At 34.4% G+C, this 23293-nt stretch overlaps 1 protein-coding gene across 5 annotated transcripts in view; it reads right to left on the bottom strand.

The window, feature by feature from the left end:
• The window catches only part of FBH1 (F-box DNA helicase 1), an 83373-nt gene that overhangs the window by 30705 nt on the left and 29375 nt on the right, over nt 1-23293 (bottom strand). For all 5 annotated transcript variants that reach the window (XM_074269434.1, XM_074269433.1, XM_074269430.1 and 2 more), the window contains 4 exons: nt 16003-16095; nt 15713-15807; nt 4525-4693; nt 3499-3721 (listed from right to left, as the gene is read on the bottom strand). In XM_074269434.1, coding sequence (XP_074125535.1) covers nt 3499-3721; nt 4525-4693; nt 15713-15807; nt 16003-16095 — 580 coding nt within the window. The remainder of the gene's footprint in view (nt 1-3498; nt 3722-4524; nt 4694-15712; nt 15808-16002; nt 16096-23293) is intronic.

Raw genomic sequence — 23293 nt, 5'->3', positions numbered from 1 at the left:
ATCATTATACACTTCAACAATGATACTGTATGAGGATGTATGCTGATGGAAGTGGATTTCTTCAACATAGAGAAGAGCTAATCCAGTTCCAATTGATCAGTGATGGACAGAATCAGCTACACCCAGAGAAGGAACACTGGGAAATGAGTATAAACTGTTAGCATTTTTGTTTTTCTTCCCAGGTTATTTTTACCTTCTGAATCCAATTCTTCCTGTGCAACAAGAAATTCGGTTCTGCATATATTGTATCTAGGATATACTATAACACATTTAACATGTATGGGACTGCCTGCTATGTAGGGGAAGGGAAGGAGGGAAAATTCAGAATAGAAGTGAGTGCAAGGGATAATGTTGTAAAAAAATTACCCATGCATATGTACTGTCAAAAAAAAAAAAAAAAAAGTTATAATTAAAAAATTAACTTTAAAAATGTAAAAAAGAAAAAGAACTCTATTCTACACTATGAATAAATAAACCATATTTTGTTAACTGTTGAGTTATCTAGTACTATTTCATTTTGTTCTATCACAATTGTTTCATTTGTTTCAACATTGAATCTACCAATCTGAGTCAGACCAACCTACTTAAAAAAATACAAATAATATTAAATTTGCTTAACATACTATTTAATTTTCCAGAACTACTACTGTTCCCTTTCTATCTTAATCACTGTTACAAGGTGTAATTCAATGAGTGGTACTTTGAGGAGTGTGAATACATCTTGTAGTAAGAACTACAAGACTTTATCTTGCATCACTGGGACCGCAAATCGAGCACTTTAATTAAGCTAAGCTCTCACCTAACCTTTGGCAGCACTTAAACTACTTTTTTGAATTTGCAATTCAACATAATATATACTTCAAAGCCAATCTAAAGGCTTAGGTTCAAACTAGACCAAAGGCCTTCAAAGCCTGTATTTGGGAATGAACAAAAGCAATAAGTAAAAAATAAAAAGATTAAAATAGCATATCTTTAGCAAAGAGTATGAGACTATGTCATATGTCTATAGAGTTCTGATAGAAATTCAATGGTTCTTTATTTCTTTCAAGATAAAATACAAATTATTTCACATAACAACATTTACAACCTAGCTCACCTACCTTAACATACTTATTACACATTACTTTTCCTTCAAACATTTTAAATTCCAGCCCTACTTGATGTTTCTAAATTCAACATTTTATTTCCTACCTTTCTGCCTTTCTCACTATTCATATAGCTGGCTATTAGTCTATTTAAGGATCTCCTCACTTCTCACCTGATATAACAAAACAACAACAAAAACTACCCCCCCAAAAAAAACCCTCATAATTAACTACACTGCCTTAAATCCCTTCACTTCCCAATCTATCTGCTGCCCTTCACAGAAATGCTACCAGACTAAATTCTCAGACACATACTTCACTTTACTTTTCTTTAGACAGTCAATAGTCAAAATGATTATAGCAGATTATTAGAAATTAGTCTTAGACGGACATTTTACACCATATTCCACAGTATATTTTAAATGAACAAATGACATTAAAATTAAAATGAGGTGATTCAAGACAATTCCAGAAGAGTTGTGATGTGAAGAGCAATCCATATCCAGAGAGAGAACTATGAGACACGGATTGTGAATCAAAGCATATAGCATTTTCATCTTTTTTGTTGTTGCTGTTGTTTGCTCGCTTTGGTTTTTTTTTCCCTTTTGATCGGATTTTTCTTGTGCAGCATAATGAATATGATAATATGTTTAAAAGAATTACACGTTTAATCTATATTGGACTGCTTGCTGGTACAGAGGGAGGGAAGGAGAAAAAAATGTGGAAAACAAGGTTTTGCAAAGATAGATGATAAAACTATTTTTGCATGTATTTGGAAAAATAAAAAGCTATTGACTCAAAAAAAAAAGGAAAGAAAACAAAGGATGAACAACAGCTAAGATCTTTATTTTATAATAATTCATGTTATAAAAAAATTAGATGAGAAGCAGGTCATTTACTTCTCAAACAACAAATCACAAGGAAGGGATAGAGGCAATTACAAAAGATAAAATAGTAACATGTTTACATGAAACTGAAAAAAAAATTTAATGGATCTAGAATAAGAAGGAAAGTAGTCAAATGGAAAAAAAAATCCTTTGTTATCAAACTCTCTGATTAGGATTTGGGATCCAAGATAAATAAACAAATAATAGGTATAAACATAAAACCAATATCATTGCCCAATAACTAAGTAGTCAAAGGATATGAACAAACAGTTTTCAAAAGACCAATTTACAAACTACTAACAACCTTCTAAAAAATGGTTTAAATAATAGGAAATATGTAAATCAAAATAATTCTGGGGTTTTATCTCATATCCTACAAATTGACAAAGATGATACTGTCAGATGAAAATAGAGGGAAAATAATTACATTGGGCCACTGCTGGTGGAGCTATTAATTATTTCAACCATTTTGGAAAATAATTTGAAATTATGTAAATAAAGTGACTAAGTGACTTTGAATCAGGTATTTCATTTTACTGGTCCAAGGAGGACCAGTATTAAGTCCCCATATACTATAAAATATTTTTAGCAAAAGATTTTGTAATAGCAAAAAATAGGAAACAAAATAGTGTCCATAGATAAAGAATGGCCAAATGGTAGTATATGAACATAATGTCTTAAAAGAAATGCAGAGAAGCAAGGAAAGATTCATATGAACTAATATACAATGAAGTAAACAGAGGCAACATATATACATCTACAGATGTATATCATCATACATATATACTTACAAACAACTACATAAACATAAACACATATAAATCAAAAGTCAGTATTGCTAAATTCTAAAAAAAAAAAACAAGCATATATGAAAGAAGTGCTCTGAAGGGGGCAGCTGAGACTAGCACAGAGGATAGAGCACCAGCACATACTAGCTGTTCTCCAAATACCTCCAAAAGAGAGATCTGAGAAGATGCTCCCACTTTATACCTTTCTAGAAAAGAAAGCTCCAACTGTTGTACATAACAGATTTGTACTGACTGGCTGTGCTAGGTTTTTCATCTTTTTCTTGTTTAAAAAAAAAAAAAAAAAAAATATATATATATATATATATATATATATATATATATATATATATATATATATATATAGGGGATAGTCCTCTAAAAGGTAAGAAAACAAATACATCAATTCAACTTATTTTTTGAACTATTATATCCTCATGAGGAACAGCTGCTATATGAACAAGTCTCCAGGAAACTGAAAAATAAAGGTTAAGAAGAATACTTTGAGATCTTAAATCAAAAGATCACTGAGATGGGCTCTTTAATCTGCAAGTTACTTAGCACACAATTTAAAATGCCAAGGGGTGCTTTTAATATCTGCTATTGCCATTTCTCCAGTAAACTTAGGAACCGTTAGAAAAAAATAAATAAATCAAAAAAACACTGAGTGCACCATGTCAACATTCATACTCAAATCTAAATTTCTAACACTAAACAGTGCTTTTCAGTTTAAACACTTACCTGCTTTTCATTGTGATCTACCATGACCTTCTGTCCCTGACTGTTCTTCCACCATATAGGCACATGTTCAATGTTTAGATCTTCATCAGCAGAAGCAAAGTAGTTTTCTAAAGTCTTGCAAACTAATTTGGCCCTTGTAAACCCTGCTTTCCCTTCTGAAAGGACAGAGTTGACCATGAAGGGTGTAAGCTTGAAAGGATTCAGTTTCTTCTCTATCTGGTACCTGTAACATATATCCAAAATTACTTAACAAATAAAAAAACTGCAATAAGTGTGTGTGTGTGTGTGTGTGTGTAATAGAATATCAGACTACAAATCAAAAAGTTAATTCCTAACTTGCCTTTATCATAATGTTGTTGTCCTAACTAAATGAGGATATGCTTAAATACATAAAGAATTATATTAACCAATTCTTCAAGCATCTGTGACTTAATCAAAGTCAATTTCCTTTCTCCTGATACAGATCACAACACATTCTACAGAGCACTATGACTAAAAAGAAAAAAAAAAAAGAAAAGAATTTGTTGATGATAAATTTGTCGCTGAAGATAAACTGATTCTCAGGCAAGAAACATGAAGTCCACAGACAGATCCCTAATAATGTAAAGTATTGAAGATATGTGTCTTTCATAGATCTCGCTACATTTTGATGTCCTCATATTTCACTAAAGGTTAAGTTCAGGCAGCTTACAAGTAGGAGGGGAAGATGATATGGCTTATGTTCCTTGCGCTGTGAGAAAATCTGAGTAAATTTTGTTATTGCTATTCAAAATGTAAGAGGATCGAGATGGTGAGTTACTGAATGTCTCATCCTCTATTCTTTACTTGTTAATAATGACAATGATTTCAAACCTTCCACTTACTACCATAGTAGGATGTGGCTCATTATCATAAATGTCATATATACATATCAGAAATTATGTATGTTTTATATATGTTTGTATGTTAAATATACAAAGAACACACACACACACATACAAGATAGTAACAATCTGTAAAAAGAATAGTAGTAGTGACAATACATACAGCCTCCCTTTGTCTCTGAAGGCCATGGAGTGAAAAGTTTTACAGGTAACATTGCTTGGGAACATGTTTTCAGCCTGCTTTGCAACACTCTTGTTGAATGCCACATAAAGAAATTTTTTCTCAGACCACTTCTCAGCATATTTGACAAGAGTTGAGGTCTTTCCAGTGCCTAGAAACCAAGAGAAAATTTTGCATACATCTGACTGTGAGGAAAAAAAGGGATTATACTTCAAAAAATAGTTCACTGCACTATTAATTACACTTAACTATCAATTCAAATCAAAATTTATTTGAATTTCCACAATATAAAGGTGCTCTGCAGGAAATGGTCAGAAACATCTTTTTTATGTATAATACTTTTAAGTTAATCTGAAAATTCTGCATCAAAAAATGCCTGAAAGTCTGTTCTTTTTGCAGATTCATAAAATATTAATCCTTAGGAATCTTACAGGTACTTAAGCTCAGGACTTCTTAAACTTTTTCTGCCAGTGACCTTTTTGCCCAAGAAATTTTTATGTGACCCCAGGTATATAGGTATGTAAAACAGGTATACAAATAAACATTTACTGATTAACAAAAAAAATCATAAAGAAATTTATTTTAAAACAATTCTTTGGTGTGTGTGTGTGTGTGTGTGTGTGTGTGTGTATATATATATATACATATATATATATATAAAAAATTGTATGATTTATTAAAGAAATTTTCATATTAATGAGATGGATGTACTTATTTATTTTTACATAAAGAATTAAATTTTGGTGGAATATCTGATACTGCAAGACAGAACATTTGACAAACTCACATTCAGCTTAAGAAGCTCTGCTTTAGCTACTTAACCCAATTCACAAATTGTAAAGGGCTAGAACAGAGCAATGGACTTGGATAATTAAGCACGTGAGACTAATTGCCAATTGGAAAGTTCCCTATTAACTTGTTTGAAGGTTGACCCTCCCCAGATGTTCTGTGTGGACTAGATTGGTGGGACAAAGAGGGGGGAATGACATGTGTGGGAGGAGTAGGAGGAGGAAGAGAGCCACAACTCAATAAAATGCCAATACACTTTTAAGTTTAATCTGCACTATTCCTACCCCCCAGGCAATTGGGGGTAAGTGACTTGCCCAGAGTCACACATCTAGGTGTCTGAAATCAAAGTTGAATTCAGGTCCTCCTGACTTCAGGGCTGGTGCTCGATCCACTCCACCATCTAGCTGCCCCTATTAATAGCTTTTCCAGGGAACAACAAATTGGAGGACACTGTCTCTAATCCTCCTGACCTTTCCCAACTTCTCCAAAACAGTAATCTTCATGGTCTAGGAAGGTCTAGGAAACCAAAGGAAGGTTTTTAAAAAAAAATCACACCCACACAGAGAAGGAAGGACACTCACCGATCCTAAGCTCACTTAGTACCTCTCCCCCACCTCCCAAAGAAAGGATAAAGGAACCTAGGCTAAGACAGAGCTTTGGTATCTCTGAATTACCTGGTGGGGCAGGAGGAAAGACAATTCCAAGCCCCTGTGGGACAGCTCTGTGAAGTGTTGATACTAGGCCTCGAGAACTAATCTAAAGAGGGACTGGGGGGAAAAACTGGATATAGCTGGGAATCTGTGCAACAATCCACTAAGCCAAGTCCAACTGGGACCAGCTTTGACTATACCCAAGGAACCCATCATCAGAGGAATCAGTAATAAACTTTGTAATCGGGGAAAATGATAGGGAAAACAAACTCAGGAAGAAGATAATCCAAAGAACTTAAAAACATCAACAGTAGAAGGAAATAAAGCCTCTAAATCTAGAAAATGAGTTTATATATCAATGAATACTGAAAAACAAAGAAAAATGATCCTATACTTGATAAGGCAAAGAACCCTATAAAATTTGAGAGAACATGGAACCACAACACTTTAATTATGAGAGCAGAATGTATTGCAAAAATATAAGCAGAATGAAAAACTAGAATCAACACTAAAAACTCACCAAAGAAACAAAAGAGAGAACCTACAAATACAAATATTAAGAATGCAAATATACAGACGAGGTTAATTTCAAAGAAAAGCAAAAAGGTCGCATTAAAAGAAAATAATATGCTCATTACACAAGCAAAACACATCTTGAAGACAGATCACACAGATCTCACAAAAGAACATAAATAACAAAAATCCTTAACACCATGAAGCATGAAATAACAGAACTGCCTAAAATTTCTAAATATTAAAAAAAGGAATTTCAATTGAAAGAACTAATTCTCTGCAGGAAAACAAAAAAACAAAAAAACCTAGATTACAAACTCCAAGACCCATAATAGTTAAACTTAATAACTCAATTCAGGAAAAAAAGAAAAAAGAAAAAGAAAAAGTTTGGGAAGCAATCAGGAAAAAGATGTTCAAATACAAAAGAAAAATCAAATAATACAAGATGGGTGCAAAATATCACCTATTAGAAAACACAGGAGGAACTATAATAAAGTGTTCCAAAGAGTATTGGAATTCCTGAGGGAAGAAACCTTGGGAAGGTTTGCCAATCTTAAGGACTGCATTTTTAAGTAACAAGTCTGTAGCTAGGACTGGGAGACACTCTATAAGTATATCGCTATAGGGTCACTTATGGCCATCTTCCTTATTTAATCTTCTCCAGGGCCACTTGTGATAATCTGCAAATGATTTCCCATTTACTGTCCCTTTAAAGGGTGACAATGGGAGTAGGAATCAGTATTCTTCCCGTGACCCTCTAGGAAAAGTGACTGAAATCTTGGGAGTGGAGGTAACCTGCCAGTTTAGCTGCAGATAACAAAAGGATAAGCTGTTAAATAAACTAAGTCAAAGTTAGTCAAAAACTGCTAGGGGCTCAGCTGATGAGCTATTCTGGACAACATATGACTCTGTATTATTATATTGTGGTAAATTGAGATTGGCTCCTGAAAACCTGTATCAAGTGAATTATTAGTTCTGCTGGTATCTCTTACAAATCTTGTCTACAGTAACAAAAAGCCTTCTTCTCTCTTATTCTATCCTATCCTCCTTCCACTCAGCCTCCTCCTCCTCCTCTTGCGCCTTCTTCATTTGCTCCTCTAATTTATTTTTTTATTTAAAAGAATTTTACTCCACCTGTGAATAGAGAAAGGCCTACTGGCTTAGTACCTCTTCAAGGACCTAACTAATAATCAGACTTCTTGTGGTTCCCCTAGGGAACAACTAATCTTCTGACATTTTCCCCTTCAAGACAAGCTTCTTCTGGATATCACTAATAGAAGTTTAGCTATTGCTAGAAATCATAACCCTTTTAAGTACCTCTGATTTTGCCACCTGGAGAAAGTGCACCCCCAAATTTAATGAGCATTCTGCAGCTGCTATTAATCAATTCTAGACTCTTAGAGGTATGATACCATTGGAAATTTAATGGACATTTTACTTTCACCTGGAGACTGCAAATTGTTATACTATATATAAATATATAAAATAAATACAACAGACTCCTACAAGCTTATGTCCCACAGACAGGAAAATCTTACCAATTGGCCCTTACAAGACCCACTCAGGGATCCTGATGACCTAGATGATTTTGCTCAGTCGACACAAGCTAGGGACACTTTGGATACAGCCATGGATAACTGTGCAGCATCTCCAAAGAACTGGTGTAAGTTTCAGGAACTATCCAAGAAGATAACAAAACTCCCAACTGCTTTTATAAGCAAACTATATAAAAGTGCAAATATATGCTGGTTTAGATCAACTTAACCCTAGAGATGACAGAACAGTTAATTCAGCTTTTGTTAAATGAATTTCATAAAAATATTTGTCATTTTTTTCACAAAACCTGCCGGGGATGGCATGAAAAAACAAACAAATAAGCAAACAAACAAACAAACCCAAGTCAGCTCAAAGCCATCATTCAGTATGTATATGAGGGTAGGGACAAAGATGAAAAGGCCTCAAAGGAAAAACCCAAAAAGGAAGCTCCATCCTTTTTAACAATTACCAAAACAATCTTGATTTCATCTCATGAGATGATATTTTTTTTCACTTAAGAGTATTTTTTTGTCCAATTATATATCTTTCTTTTTTTTTTCCTGAGGTTGGGGTTAAGTGACTTGCCCAGGGTCACACAGCTAGGAAGTGTTAAGTGTCTGAGATCAAATTTGAACTCGGGTCCTCCTGAATTCAAGGCTGGTGCTCTATCCACTTCGCCCCCTAGCTGCCCCAAATTATATATTTTTCAACATTCATCTTTGTAAGATTTTGAGTTCCAAATTTTTCTCCCTCCTTCCCTTCCCTCTCTAAGAAAGCAAGCAATCAGATACAGGGTATATATGTACCATCACAATAAATATATTTCTATATTAGTCATGTTATGAAAGAAGAATCAGAACTAAAGGGGGAAACTTGAGAAAGAAAAAACAAAAAACAAATTTTTAAAAATAAAAAGCATTTACATTTAGATTCCATATTTCTTTTTCTGGATGTGGATAGTAATTTCCAAAAAGTTATCTTGGAACTCTCTTGGATCACTATTTCTGAGAAGAGCAAAATTCATCATAGTTGATCATAACACTATGTTGCTGTTACTGTGTACAAAGTTCTCCTGGTTCTGCTCACTTCATTCAGCATCAGTTTGTGTAAACTCTTTCCAGCTACCTGCTCATCATTTCGTATAGGACAATAGTATTCCCTTACACTGACATACCAGAACTTGTTCAATAATTGTATATTTTTGTTGCCATAAAAGGAGATATTTTAGAAGAGATGGTCAAGCAATAGTGTGTCATCTGTTTTCAAAGTAGAGACAACTTTGGTACTCCTTGTTTCCCAAATAATGTTGAGTTTGCCAGACTTTCGAGAGATGAGTTTGCAAGACCCCTGAGAGAATTATAAAGACTCCTAAGAGAACCTTTAGCATGAAAGGGAAAGTCAGGGACTATGGATGATAGTGAATATCTCTTTTTTCTGGATTGTAAATCCTTGCCCATTATCCATGTCTTTGCCTCTCTCCATGTTACTCCTGAGGTTAGGAATGTTTCTTCTTATTCTCTGATTGATGCTGGTGCCTCTAATTCAATCTTAAATCCAATACCAAGTTTTCAGTATATTCCTACCAGATTTTGAACACTTGTAGGAATTAAGGGAACACCCCAAAATGTTCCTATGTTAATCACTACAAACTGTCACTATGTGTGTACTCTTTCAGTACTACATTCTTTTTTATTAATGTCTAAGGTGCCTGTTCATCTGTTAGGGTGAATTTTCTGTGTAAACTTCTTGTCTTTTTGGTAATTATCCATCTTCTCAATTCTGTAAAGATTCTAATTTCCATGATCTCTGTATTAACTGATCTTTGTATGATGATGGTTTTGTTCTCTTATTCCCAGATTAGTCTCATGCTACGTAAAAATTTTCTACCAGATATTCCTGACCCTCTATGGGCTAATTCATCCTTTAATATAGGACTTTTAAAATAAACTGGGAAAACAGTTTTACAGCTAAAGGTTCTGACAAAGGCCTCATCTCCAAAATATATAGAGGAATTGACTCTTAATTTTATAAGCCATTCTCCAATTGATAAATAGTCAAAGGAAATGAACAGACAATTATCAGATGAAGAAATTAAAACCATTTCTACTTATATGAAAAGGTGTTCCAAATCATTGTTGATAGAGAAATGCAAATTAAGACAATTCTGAGATACACACCTCTTAGATTGGCTAAGACAGCAGGAAAAGATAATGATGAATGTTAGAGATGTGAAATGAGCAGAACCAGGAGATCATTATACAACGGCAACAACAATACTACATAATGATCAATTCTGATGGACGTGGCTCTCTTCAACAATAGGAGGATCCAAATCAGTCTCAATTGATCTGTAATGAACAGAACCAGCTACACTCAGAGAAAGAATACTGGGAAATGAGTACGGACCACATGTCCACTCTTTCTGTTATTGTTTGCCTGCATTTTTGTTTTTTGTCTTCTCAAGTTATTTTTACCTTCCTTCTAAATCCGAAATCTAAATCATTCCTGTGCAATAAGATAACTATATAAATATGTATACATGTTGTATTTAACATACACTTAACATATTTAACATGTATCGGACTACCTTCCATCTAGGGGAGAGGGTGGGGGGAAGGAGGGGAAAAGTTGGAAGAGAAGGTTTTGCAAAGGTCAATGTGGAAAAATTACCCATGCATATGTTTTGTATATAAAAAGTTGTAATAAAAAATAAAATTAAAATAAAATAAAATAAAATCTGCTATCCCAATTACAATTCTACCAAGAAGAGACCCCACTATCCACATCTCAATACCTTTTATCTTGAGAAGCAATTGAAAAAAAATCAACTCTTTTATTGATTCCCTTAAGGAACAAACTAGTGTAATACCATGTAGATCACTCTAACACTCCCATTCTACCTGTAAAAAAACAAATCCAGGCCTAGGTAGCACACCTGTCTATCATTTTGTCCAGGATTTGTGTGTTGTTAATGCCTATCTCATACCTATACCTACCCCAACTCTATGTCTTGTGAGGCTACCTGTTTTGCTCGACAGATTTATGTTATACCCTCTTTAGTACCCCATCTGCTCAGATTCCCAATACTAGTGGGCCTTCATCTGTGAAAATACACAGTGGACCTGGACTCCTAAAGAGTTTATAGAAAGCTCCATCTTTTTTCCCCAAGTCATTACAAAAAGAACTAGCTTCCATTGTTTTAAAAGGTTCCACTTTGATCCAGTATGTAGAGGACTTCTTCTTAATCTCTCCTATACCAGATTTGCCAAGGAGAAAGTCAACATCTCCTGCAATTTCATCAATAAGGCCATAAAGTCTCCAAACATAAGAGCCAATAGTGCTTCCCACTAGTGAAACACTTGAGCTTCAGATAGCCAATCTTTCTTCCCATCTCCATTTTCACTTCCTTTCTATTAGGGTTGCCATTCATTTGTTCTAACTTATATCAGTTGGTGTCCTAATAGTTCTTTTTTTGTAGTCCTAATAATGTAATGTTATCAAAATGCTGATCCAGAGTGGATATCTTCAACATAGGGAAGAGCTAATCCCATTCCAATTGATCAATGATGAACAGAATCAGCTACATCCAGAAAAGGAATACTGGGAAATGAGTATAAACTGTGAGCATTATTATTATTTTGTTTTTGTTTTTCTTCCCAGATCATTTTTACCTTCAGAATACAATTCTTCCTTTGCAACAACAACAAAATTCGGTTCTGCACATATATATTGTACCTGGGATATACTATAAGATATTTAATATGTATGGGAATGCCTGCCATCTAGGGGAGGGGGTGGAGGGAAGGAGGGGAAAATTTCGGGAACAGAAGGGAGTACAAGGGATAATGTTGTTTAAAAAAAAAAAAAAAAAAAAACCCTATGCATATGTACTGTCAAAAAAAAAAATGTTATAATTATAAAAATTTAAAAAAAAATAATGCTGATCCAGGTGGTATTGTGGCTTATGTCACTTTTTGGGGACTTCAACACAGACCTCTAAGACAGATGTGTTTCCTTAAGTCTTTTGTCCCTAATACCTCCTCTCTTATTTCAATAGTCTGTTAGTAGTTACTCCTCAAAAATTATAGACAAAATTATATGAACCAATTCACAAAAACATGACTACTGCAGCCACAACAGGTCTTACAACTACAGTCCTGACAACCCCAACACCTCCATAACCTATGGATAATTGTTTTTACTGATCATTTTGTCCATTTTTAGTAAAATAAGGTGTGCCCTTCTCACGCATTGTAATGGTTATTTTACTGGCTTTGACTGGAAATTATTATGAAACAAGGATATCTGACCTTGCTAGAAGTCAAATTTTCCAAAACTAAAATATTAATCAAAACCACAAATCCCGAATACCCAGTAGAATATGGAACTGAAAGGACGTTTTCTAAAACCGAAAAAGTACACTTTGAAAAAGAGAAGGGTAAATGTGTTTTTCAAACTACAAATATAAAACAGCAGTTAAGAATCAAAGGGTAAATTGTGAAATCGATTATCAACTGATTAAAAGTTGTTTTGATCATCACAGCAGTCATCACTACAACCAATTTCTAGGTTTAGCTTTGTATTTATTTTATTTTGTATAAGCCTTGGCAGAAATGTTTGCAAGCGACTAGAGAGGAGACAATGCACACAACTGAGATTGAGCCTGCTCTAACTGCCAAGGAGAGTCTTTGATCACTGAGGCATCACTGCCTCTATGATTTATAATTGCTAGCTTTGTTAATAGATTATCTCACACTTTTGTGTTTCAGTTTCTCTCAATGGCAGACTTATCACAACACATTACTGAATTCCTCCTCAAACTTCCTAATAGTTCCTGTCCCTCCCTCCACTCTCTCAACTGAGAACCCAATGAAAACTGAGGTACTTTGCCATGAACTCCCTCTTTCTCTGATTATTTCTTCTGTCTCCATTGCTAGATCCTTCTCAAGATCACACCTTCTCACCATGTAGCCTTCAGTCCCTGCTATATCACTTGGTGATCTATCTCATCCCATGGACTAAAGTTCCATCTCTCTGCTGATGATTTCCAAATCTACCTATGTGGCCTGAATTTCAAAGCTTACTTCCCATCTCACATTTCCAACTGCCTTTCAGGTATTTCAAAGTGGATGTTCAGGAAACATCTTAAACTTAATATGTCTAAAACAGTACTCATTCTTCCCATAAATCCTTCTCCCCTCCTATCTTTCCAGTAAAGTTAACACCAGCTAAGTTAATCCACGGACTTCTCCCTACTTCCCCACGCTGTTGCCAAAGCCATCTGACTCCTGATGCCAGGACTTTAACAAGAGTCTGTTGGTGGATCTGCCTCCAGGCTCTCTCATCCCAAGACATGCTCCATTCAGCTACCAAAGTGATATTCCTACAATGCAGGTCTGATTATATCACCCTCTACTAGATAAATCACAGTGGCTTCCTATTGCCTCCGGGAGCAAACACAAAATGCTCTGAGATTGAAAACCCTTCATAATCCACTGCTCCCCCCCACACACACACACAGTTTTTATTATCTTACTCCCTAATACATAGTTTTTTATCCAGTGACATTGGTCTTCTGGATGTTCCAAAAACAAGATGTCCCATCTTGTTTCATTAACGAATGCTCTTATGGGTTTAAAAATAAAATAAGTCAGTGAAAGGAAATGGGGACCTTGTACTAGGTGTTGTCTGGGAAGATATGATGCTTGAAAAGTCCATACTTCCCACCTCAGAAGGGGGAAGCTAGAACTCCTTTGAGTAGCTGGCACCTGGAGGGGTGGGAAAGCATAGACTAAGAGGTTTTGAGGCAAAGGGAGGAAAAAAAGTAACTGGCAGAGGGTAAAGATAAGCAGTGGGCAGTGTAATCATGTGACAGATGAAGGGCGATGTGAAGGGAGAGGAGCCCTCTCATAGGCCAGTCTCCTCTGACACCTACAGTAAGCAGCACTGTTTTAAGGGTGAAGCACAACAGAAAAGGGGAACCATGGGGCCAGCTCTATGTAAAAGGGGCAAAACTACTTAGAGGTAAAAGCCGGGAATTACTACTTTGGCCATTATGATTACAAGAGGCATACAGACAATAGAGAGACCAAATTATTATAGAAGTCATGAATCAGAGGATAAGAGTCTAAAGTAGATAGAAAAAGAGGATAGGTAATAATGAATAAGAAAAATTCTTTTTGGAAAGGAGCACAAAAAAAAAAAGAAATTAAAAAAACGAACAGCACAAGTTGAAGGGAAGAGAGAATAGGAGAAATCTACTTGACTAAAAGGAAAAAAGTGAGGAAAAATTATATAAACAGATAAAAGCAAGAGAGAAAAAGAAACTAATTAGGAACACTCTAAAGAAAAAGAGATTACAAACAAGAAGAAAATCAGGAGAAAAAGAGCCAAGAAGAAAAAAAGTAACTGAAGGAATATAGTACTATGCTTATAGCAGAAAAGAAAAAAAAACAAAAACAAAAAAAAAAAAAACAAAAAAAACTTTGGGTGGGAAAATATATTAAGAAACAAATGAAGGAAAATGTTAGTGGATTAAACGATCCAATAAAATGAAAAAGAGTGACAGATTGGATAAGAAAACAAAATCATACAAAACATGATGCTTATAAAAAACATATTTAAAAACCAAAAGACATACACAAGATAAAACCAGGGAATAAAAAGAAAAAAAAATTGACAAAGCAGCAAAAAAGTAGGAATTACAAACTTGCTATCTGACAAAGTAAAAATAAGCATTCAAAAAAAAAAAAAAATAAAAAGGGAAAGACAAGGAAAATATGCTGAAAGGAATCACAGATAACAGGCCAATATCAGTAATAAACAGCATCCAAATTTATAAAGAAAATATTATCTAAGTCACAAAAAGACACAGAAAGTAACACAACACAACTGTGAAAAGAGACTTCAATGTCTCAGTTTTGGATAAATCTAACAATAAACAAAAAGGGAAAATAGGAAACTGAAGAAAGTGCTAAAAAAAAAAAAATCACCACCTTAAGTCTACAAAATCAGCAATACAATAAATCAAGCTCTGATATGTAGCATTTTCCAATGTCCATGGTATAAATACTCACTCTAAAAATTTAACTACTGTCTAAAAGCAGATCCAGCACAACCCTGAATAGAGTTTACATTGTATTGAGGGCATGTATAACAGATAAATATAGTTATTTTAGCAGAGAGAGAACTTAACAACTATAAAGCACAAAAAAAGGCCTTGAAAAGGAATTTTGATAAGAGATAAGACTTTAAAGAAGTTAGGGACTCTTAAGTGGTAGAGTTTAGAAAGGGGTACATCCAAAGAAGGGACAGCAAAATAGCAAGTGAACAAAAAGAAATTGAAAATGTAAGATAAAAAAAGGTAAATAAATTGCTCATCTACTTTCATAAATTTGATTTCTGTGAATATCACCACATTAGAAGAATCAGATCTATCAGTGTTAACTTACCCCAGATCATTAAGACTGGAAACCAAAAATGAAATGGAGAGAACAGATCAGTCTTAAATACAGACCCCCACCCCACAACTAACAATGAGACTATCTACGAATTACAAATCCATTCACACAGATCTCGGTCTTCCTCATAAAAGAGAGTACAGAATACATACTGACTGCATACCTAAACTTAGAAGGCATGGGTGGGGCAGAAAGGGAAGATTGGAAAGCAAATTCTCTAACCTGCAAAAGCCATAATTTTCACCACTTGGAGAGGTTTGATCTCGTGGTTCAGGATTTTTTTCTGTTCATGTGTTAACTGAATGATCACTTTCTTCCTGAAATCAATAGAGAAAAACTAAAAAAGGAAGGGATTGAAAATAACAACATATACAGATTTTCCACAACAACAACAAAAAAAAAAAAAAAAAAAAGAAAAGAAAAAAGAAAAAGAAAAAAAAAAAGCAGATAGGCAGGGGGCTTATGAACATATACTGACATTAAAATCCTTTCAATATGAAAAAAATATTTACCCTTGCATAGTGGGGGTTTCCTCTTTGACCCCAATTGCCTGAAATCTTGAATTCTCTTGGAGGTATAGGCAACAGGAGATGTTGTAATAAATCCTGGTTAAAAAAAAAAAAAAAAAAAAAAAGACATAATCAATTAATTGATTTATTCAAGTCTGGGAGCCAGAAGACCTGGATCCTATGACTCCATTTTGCAAGTCATTGGTCCCCTCTGAACTTAAACTTTCTTACTGAAAAAAACAAGTCTAGCTAAATAGGCTCTCCAAGATCTCTAAAAGATTTAAAGTTCTATAAAATACTTCTTAATATTAACTCTTTTTTTTAGTTATGATCCAAAAACGTACTATTTTCAAAATGCTCCACAAAAACATTAAACACACAGCAGAATAAAACAAAAATTTATCCAAAAAAATCTGAAAAATTTGAACAACAACAAAAAAAAATCTGGCCAAAAGTATAATGCTAGAAACAATGTATTTATTCTTATCTAAAAACCATGAAAGGAAAAAAAAAAAAAAAAAAAAAAAACCATGAAAGGGAAAACTAAACAAATGAAGCCCTTTAGGAATTGTAACAAGAACACACACTATGACACTATAAGACAACAATGATAAAACAGATTTGAAATGTAGACGTTATACCTAAAAATGCAACAAATTCAACAATTTTATCAAATATTTATTAAATGAACATTATGTACAATGTAAACTTTTGGGATGCTGGCACTGTTTTGTAGCAAGTGTTTAATAAAAGCTTGTTTGTTGAATTTCAGGCTCTGTGCTAGGCAATAGGGATACAACAATGAAAAAAATGGCAGAGCTTACTTTCCAGGGGCTTAAAATCTAATTTAAGGTAAAGGGAATGAAGGATATTTTGGATAAGACTTTCACACTACTCCTCATACAAAGCAAAAGATGAAAGGAAAAACAGAATTATCCAGGCAAATATTCTAAGAAAACTTTAGGGAGAAGAAGTCTTTTTTTTTTTTACTTGAGGTGATCAGAGAAGACTTCTTAGAGAAAGATATAGATGAGCAGAGAATTGACAGGATGGATTTCAAAAGTCAGAGAAGGTATTTAGGTTTTCCTCTATAGGCAACAGGGAAACATTAACAGTTTCTAAGCAGGTGAATGACATGGTCTTATCTTTACAGTAAAAAAAAGTTTTGATAAATGTGAGAAGGATAGAGTGGAGTGCAAAGAAGGCAGAGATGCCATTTAAGAGGCTAGTGTCAATATTACTAGTCTAAACAAGCAAAAGGTTACAAGGACCTGTATTAGAAAAGAGATTGGATGCAAAATGAGTCTAATCCTATTAGACTTTCCTCCAATTCTTTTATTTCAATGGGTCTTAAAATGCATCTACACATGTAGTAGGTATTTAGAAATGAAATCCCCTGTTTAAAGTAGTCTACATTATTCAAAGGCAAGAAACTATATCAACTGCAAGATATTGAGACCTTATAATTTAAAACTTCAAAAAAAATGGCATTAAGGAATCATGACTGGGGAGGATGAGGGAGAGAGAAATCTCCTTTGCTAGATTATCAGTCATACTGAATCTGTTCCTGAGTGTGTGCTCCTAAAACTCTTATCCTGTTCCCTTTTTGCTTTTACATTCTGAATGATCTTAACAGCTCACATCTCTAAACTCCCAGATTTGTGCCAACACTGTTCTCTCCCAAGTTGTAGTGTCACCTCATAAAGGACCTATGGAGTTTTCAATTGGATGGATCATAGGTATCTCAATCATGTCCAAAAGAGAACTTATCTCTTCACAAAAAATTCACTCCCTTCTAAACATCCCTATATTTGTTGAAAACACCATCACTGAATCAAGCCAATCTCCAATTGATAAATAGTCAAAGAATATGAACAGACAATTCTCAGACAAAGAAATTGAAACTATTTCTAGCCATATGAAAAGATGCTCCAAGTCATTATTAATCAGAGAAATGCAAATTAAGACAACTCTGAGATATCACTACACACCTGTCAGAGTGGCTAGAATGACAGGGAAAGATAATGCGCAATGTTGGAGAGGATGTGGGAAAACTGGGACACTGATACATTGTTGCTGGAGTTGTGACTACATCCAGCCATTCTGGAGAGCAATTTGGAATTATGCCCAAAAAGGAATCAAACTGTGCCTACCCTTTGACCCAGCAGTGCTACTACTGGGCTTATATCCCAAAGAGATCTTAAAGAAGGGAAAGGGACCTGTATGTGCAAGAATGTTTGTGGCAGCCCTCTTTGTGGTGGCCAGAAACTGGAAACTACGTGGATGCCCCTCAATTGGAGAATGGCTGAATAAACTGTGGTATATGAATGTTATGGAATATTATTGTTCTGTAAGAAATGACCAACAGGAGAAATACAGAGAGGCTTGGAGAGACTTAACATGAACTGATGCTGAATGAAATGAGCAGGACCAGGAGATCATTACATACTTCAACAACAATACTAGATAATGAGCAATTCTGGACGTGGCCCTCTCCAACATTGAGATGAATCAAATCAGTTCCAAAAGAGCAGTAATGAACTGAACCAGCTATACCCAGCAAAAGAACTCTGGGGATGACTATGAACCATACATAGAATTCCCAATCCCTCTAATTTTGTCCACCTGCATTTTTTATTTCTTTTACAGGCTAATTGTACACTATTTCAAAGTCCGATTCTTTTTGTACAGCAAAACAACTGTATGGACATGTATACATATATTGTATTTAACTTATACTTTAACATATTTAATATGTATTTGTCAACTTGCCATCTGGAGGAAGGGGTGGGGGAAAGTAGGGGAAAAGATGAAACAAAAGATTTTGCACTTGTCAATATTGGAAAATTACCTAAGCATAAAATTTTTGTAAAAATTAACTAAATTAATTAATTAATTAGAAAAAAAATGACATCATCATTGAAGGAAAAAGAAAAAACCCCACCATCCTCCTAGTTACCCAGACTTCAATTCTGCCCTTGACTCCTGACACACTACCTCAATGTCCATATTCAGTTACTTCTCATGTCTTATAAATCCCCACTACAACATCACTCAAACTCCTCCTTCTTTCCACTCTCATAACCGCTGCTCAAATTCTGAGGATGTTTTTTCTTGCCTCAAGTTGCTCTGTTTCCAGTCCGACCTCTACATGAGGGACCTAGCTGAAGAAATCTGACCAAACCCCCAACTAAAACCCTTCAGGGTCTATCACCTTCAAGAAGAAGGCCCCCCCTCTCCATCAGGTGCTCCACAACTTGGATCTAGCACTGGGCTTACTGTGCACTCTCTTCTTCCTGCAGCCTACATTTCAGCCATTCAATCTTTGGCACATGACATTGTGCTCTCCCCAGCCCAGGCTGCCAGGCAGGCAAGCAGGCAGGCAGGCCTTCCTCAGTAAGCTCCTGGAACAAGGCCCATTTCATTCTCATCATTGCATCATTAACAACTAGTACCCAACATATCCCTAGGGCCTACCACACAGGAACTGATTAATTTAACATTCATTGACTTACTAATCTCTGTCTCTTACAGATTCCTAAGTCTCCTTTCAAAACTCAGATCAAATGTTTCACCTTCCAAAAAGTTTGACTTAACATCCAGGTGCAAATATTACAAACAACAAACATACACTTATTATCTCTCATTTACTTTGTATAGTTATGTGTGTAAAAGGTAGATAATATAAATTCCTGATCCCAGGAACAAAAAAGACTGGAGTTCGAATATGCTTCTTAAACAAACTGGCTCTGGGAAGATGGTGCTCCAGGCAACCCCCTTCATTTAGTAGAGAGGTAATGACTTGCATTGATAAAGGTTTCCTCATCCAGGAGTTCCCTATAATAACGAAATCACAGGTATAGCTCCTTTCTCTAATTTATTAAATATGTGTCTGTTGTTGTTGCTTCCCATTACAGAATTTAAATTTTTTTGAAAGAAAAATTTTTTATTTTTGTTATTATGCCCTAACATAGGCCCTTATTTAAATACTTACTAATCCAGAAAAAAAAAATTAAGGAGGATCAATCAGGTAAAAGTAGGACAAAAGGATGCCAAGGAACATTTAGCCTAAGAAAAGGCCATCAGGAAATCCCAATAGAGTCTATTTAGATGACTCATTTGGACACAAGGTCTGAGTGTAGTTCTATTATATTATGAACTTAAAAGAAGAATGTTAAGGGAAGGAAAAAGGACTAAAAAGAGAGGAGACAGAAAGAGTAAAGATGGAAAAAAAATTATCTCACATCATTAGGGTGCAAGTGGGCAATAACTTTAACAGGCAGAAATAAATGAGAGGATAGGGAGACATATGAACCTCATTTATCTAAACTGGTAAAAGGAGAGAAAAAACATACAGTTTAAAACAGAAATATATGTCACAACAGAAAAATAGGAAGAAAAGAGGAGAATAAAGAAAGAGGAAAGGATTAATCTTGAATAAAACAAACAAAAAAACAAACAAAAACTTTAAAGGAGGGTGGAATTTGAACAGAGGCTTAAAATAAAGGATAAGAACCAGTTATGGAGCCCAGAGTGAGAGAAAAAGAAGAGAGGCAAAGGGGAAAAGAATCAGATTATACCAAATCTAGAGCATTAACAAACCTTGCTTGCCAACTTCTTTAGAAAGACAGGTTGGGAGAAAAAGAGAAGAAAAATATATAAGAACAGGATGGCATCATAAATGTGAATGTCAACAGAATGAAAATAAATATAGAAGGACAGTGGAATGACTTAGAAAGAAACAAATATGTTGTATGTAAAATGTACTTGAAAAAGAAAGACACAAATATATAGTTGAAATAAGGGACTGGAACAAATTCTATTACATTTAGTTGAAATTTAAAGGAAAAAAAAAAAAAGCAAGGGTAGTAATCACCACCTCAAATACATCAAGAGCTGATATTACAAAGTTCCTTCAACCCAAACCCTTCAAATTGGCAAAGTTGCCAAAAAAGGAAAATAAAAAATGCTGAAGGGGCTGTAAAAAAGCAAGTATTGTTGATAAAACTGTGGACTCATCTAGTCATTCTTAAAAGAAATTTGGAACTATGGCCAAAAGTCACCCCAGAGATCAAAGCAAAGAGGACTCATATGTACAAAAATATTTATAGCAGCTCTATGGTGGCAAAGTACTGGGAACTGAGGAAATGTTCATCAATTTGGGAATGGCTGAACAAATTATGAAATGTCCAATGTGAGGAAATATTATCATGCTGTAAGAAATAATGAATGGGTTTGGTTTCAGATAAACCTGAGAGGACTTATTTAAAATGACGCAGAATGAAGTAAGCAGAAATAAGAGGATAATCTATACAATAACAATTTTGTAAAAACAATAAACTTTGAAAGACTTAAGAACTTTGATGATCACGATGACCAACCATGATTCCAGAAGAGTCATCGGAGGTGAGGGCATACATTAAGACTTAATTTCTTTGGACATTTTCAATTTGAGGTTTTTTGTCTGACTGCATTTATGTTAAAAGATTTCATTTTATGTTTTTTGCTTTCTCAAAAGAGTACAGAGGGGAAAACATTTGTTGTAAAGGAATGAAGACAGGAGGAAGAGAAGTTTCTTTTTAAATTTTTATTAAAAAGAAAAAAGAATAACATTTTCAGACATAAATGCAGTGACTTATTTTGATTGACTATACTTGTTTGGTTAAATGGAGGAGCTGTTCCAAGAAAGGAACTGGAATTAGTAAAAGTGAAAGAGGTACCCCCCCAAAAAAGGCATCACATGGCTCTTTTCAACAATGAGAAGATTCAGGCCTGTCCCAATGATCTTGTGATGATGACAGCCATCTACATCTAGAGAGAGAACTATGGGAACTGACGGTAATCACAACATAGCATTTTCACTCTTTTTGTCGTAGTGTGCTTGAATTTAATTTGCTTTCTCATTTCTATTTTTTACTGTTTGATCTGATTTTTCTTGTGCAGCAAGATAATTATATAAATATGTATATCTATATTAGATTTAACAAATATTTTTATCATGTTTAACATATATTGGATAATATGCCATCTAGGGGAAGGGGGGGGGAAGTTGCAATACAAGGTTTTTCAAGGGTCAATATTGAAAAAAAATGCATATGTTTTGAAAATAAAAAATTTCAATAAATTTTTAATAAGCCATCAATAAAACTCTCCTTCAAGGATATCTGATTTGATTATGAAATGCAAATGGATAATTCTGATTATATTCAATTAAAAAGATTTTGCACAAACAAAACCAATGTAGCCACGATTAAATCGGAAGCAGAAAGCTGCAAACAAGTTTTACAGACAGTATTTCTGATAATTTCTCAAATATATAAAAATCTGAGTCAAATTTATATACAAGTCATTCTCCAGTTAATGGTCAAAAAGATATGAACAGATAATTTTCTGATGGAGAAATTAAAGCTATCTAAATTCATATGGAAAAATGCTCTAAATCACTTGATTAGAATAATGCAAATTAAAACAACTCTGAGGTACCACCTCACACTAATCAGACTGGCTAAGATGCCAGGAAAAGGTAATGATAAATACTGGAGGGGATGTAGGAAAACCAGGACACTAATGCACTATTGGTGAAGTTGTGAAATGATCCAACCATTCTGGAAAACAATTTGTAACTTTAGCCCAAAGGGCTATCAAACTGTATCTTTTGATCCAGCAGTATCACTACTGGTTCTGTATCCCGAAGAAATTATAAAAGGGAGAAAAGAACCCACATGTGCAAAAATGTTTGTAATATCTCTTTATGTGGTGGCAAGGAATTGGAAATTGAGGGGAAGCCCATCACTTATGACATATAAATGTAATAGAATATTATTATTCTATAAGAAATGAGTAGGCTGATTTATGAAGTGAGCAGAATCAGGAGAACATAGTACACAGCAATAGCAAGATAATGTGATGATCAACTATGATAGACTTAGCTCTTTTCAACAATACAGTGAGCTAAAATAATTCCAATAGACTTGGGATGGAAAATGCCATGTTCATTCAGAGAAAGAACTATGGAAATTGAATGTGGATCCAAAGCACAGTATTTTCACCTTTTCTTTTGTTTTGTTTTTTCTCAGGTTTTTTTTCCCCTTTTTGTTTAGATTTTACTATTACAACATGACTAATATGGAAATATGTTTAAAATTATTGTACATGTATAACCTATATCAGTTTGCTTTCTGTCTTGGGAAGAAGGAAGGTAAGAGAGGGAGAAAAAAAGCTGGAATTCAAAATCTTACAAAAATGAATGCAGAAAACTATCTTCACATATAATTAGAAAAATTAAATACTACTG

Source organism: Sminthopsis crassicaudata, chromosome 5, assembly GCF_048593235.1.
Source record: "Sminthopsis crassicaudata isolate SCR6 chromosome 5, ASM4859323v1, whole genome shotgun sequence".
NCBI lineage: Eukaryota > Metazoa > Chordata > Mammalia > Dasyuromorphia > Dasyuridae > Sminthopsis > Sminthopsis crassicaudata.
Note: the sequence above shows the minus strand (reverse complement) of the source record. Positions and strands in the feature narration are given on the sequence as shown.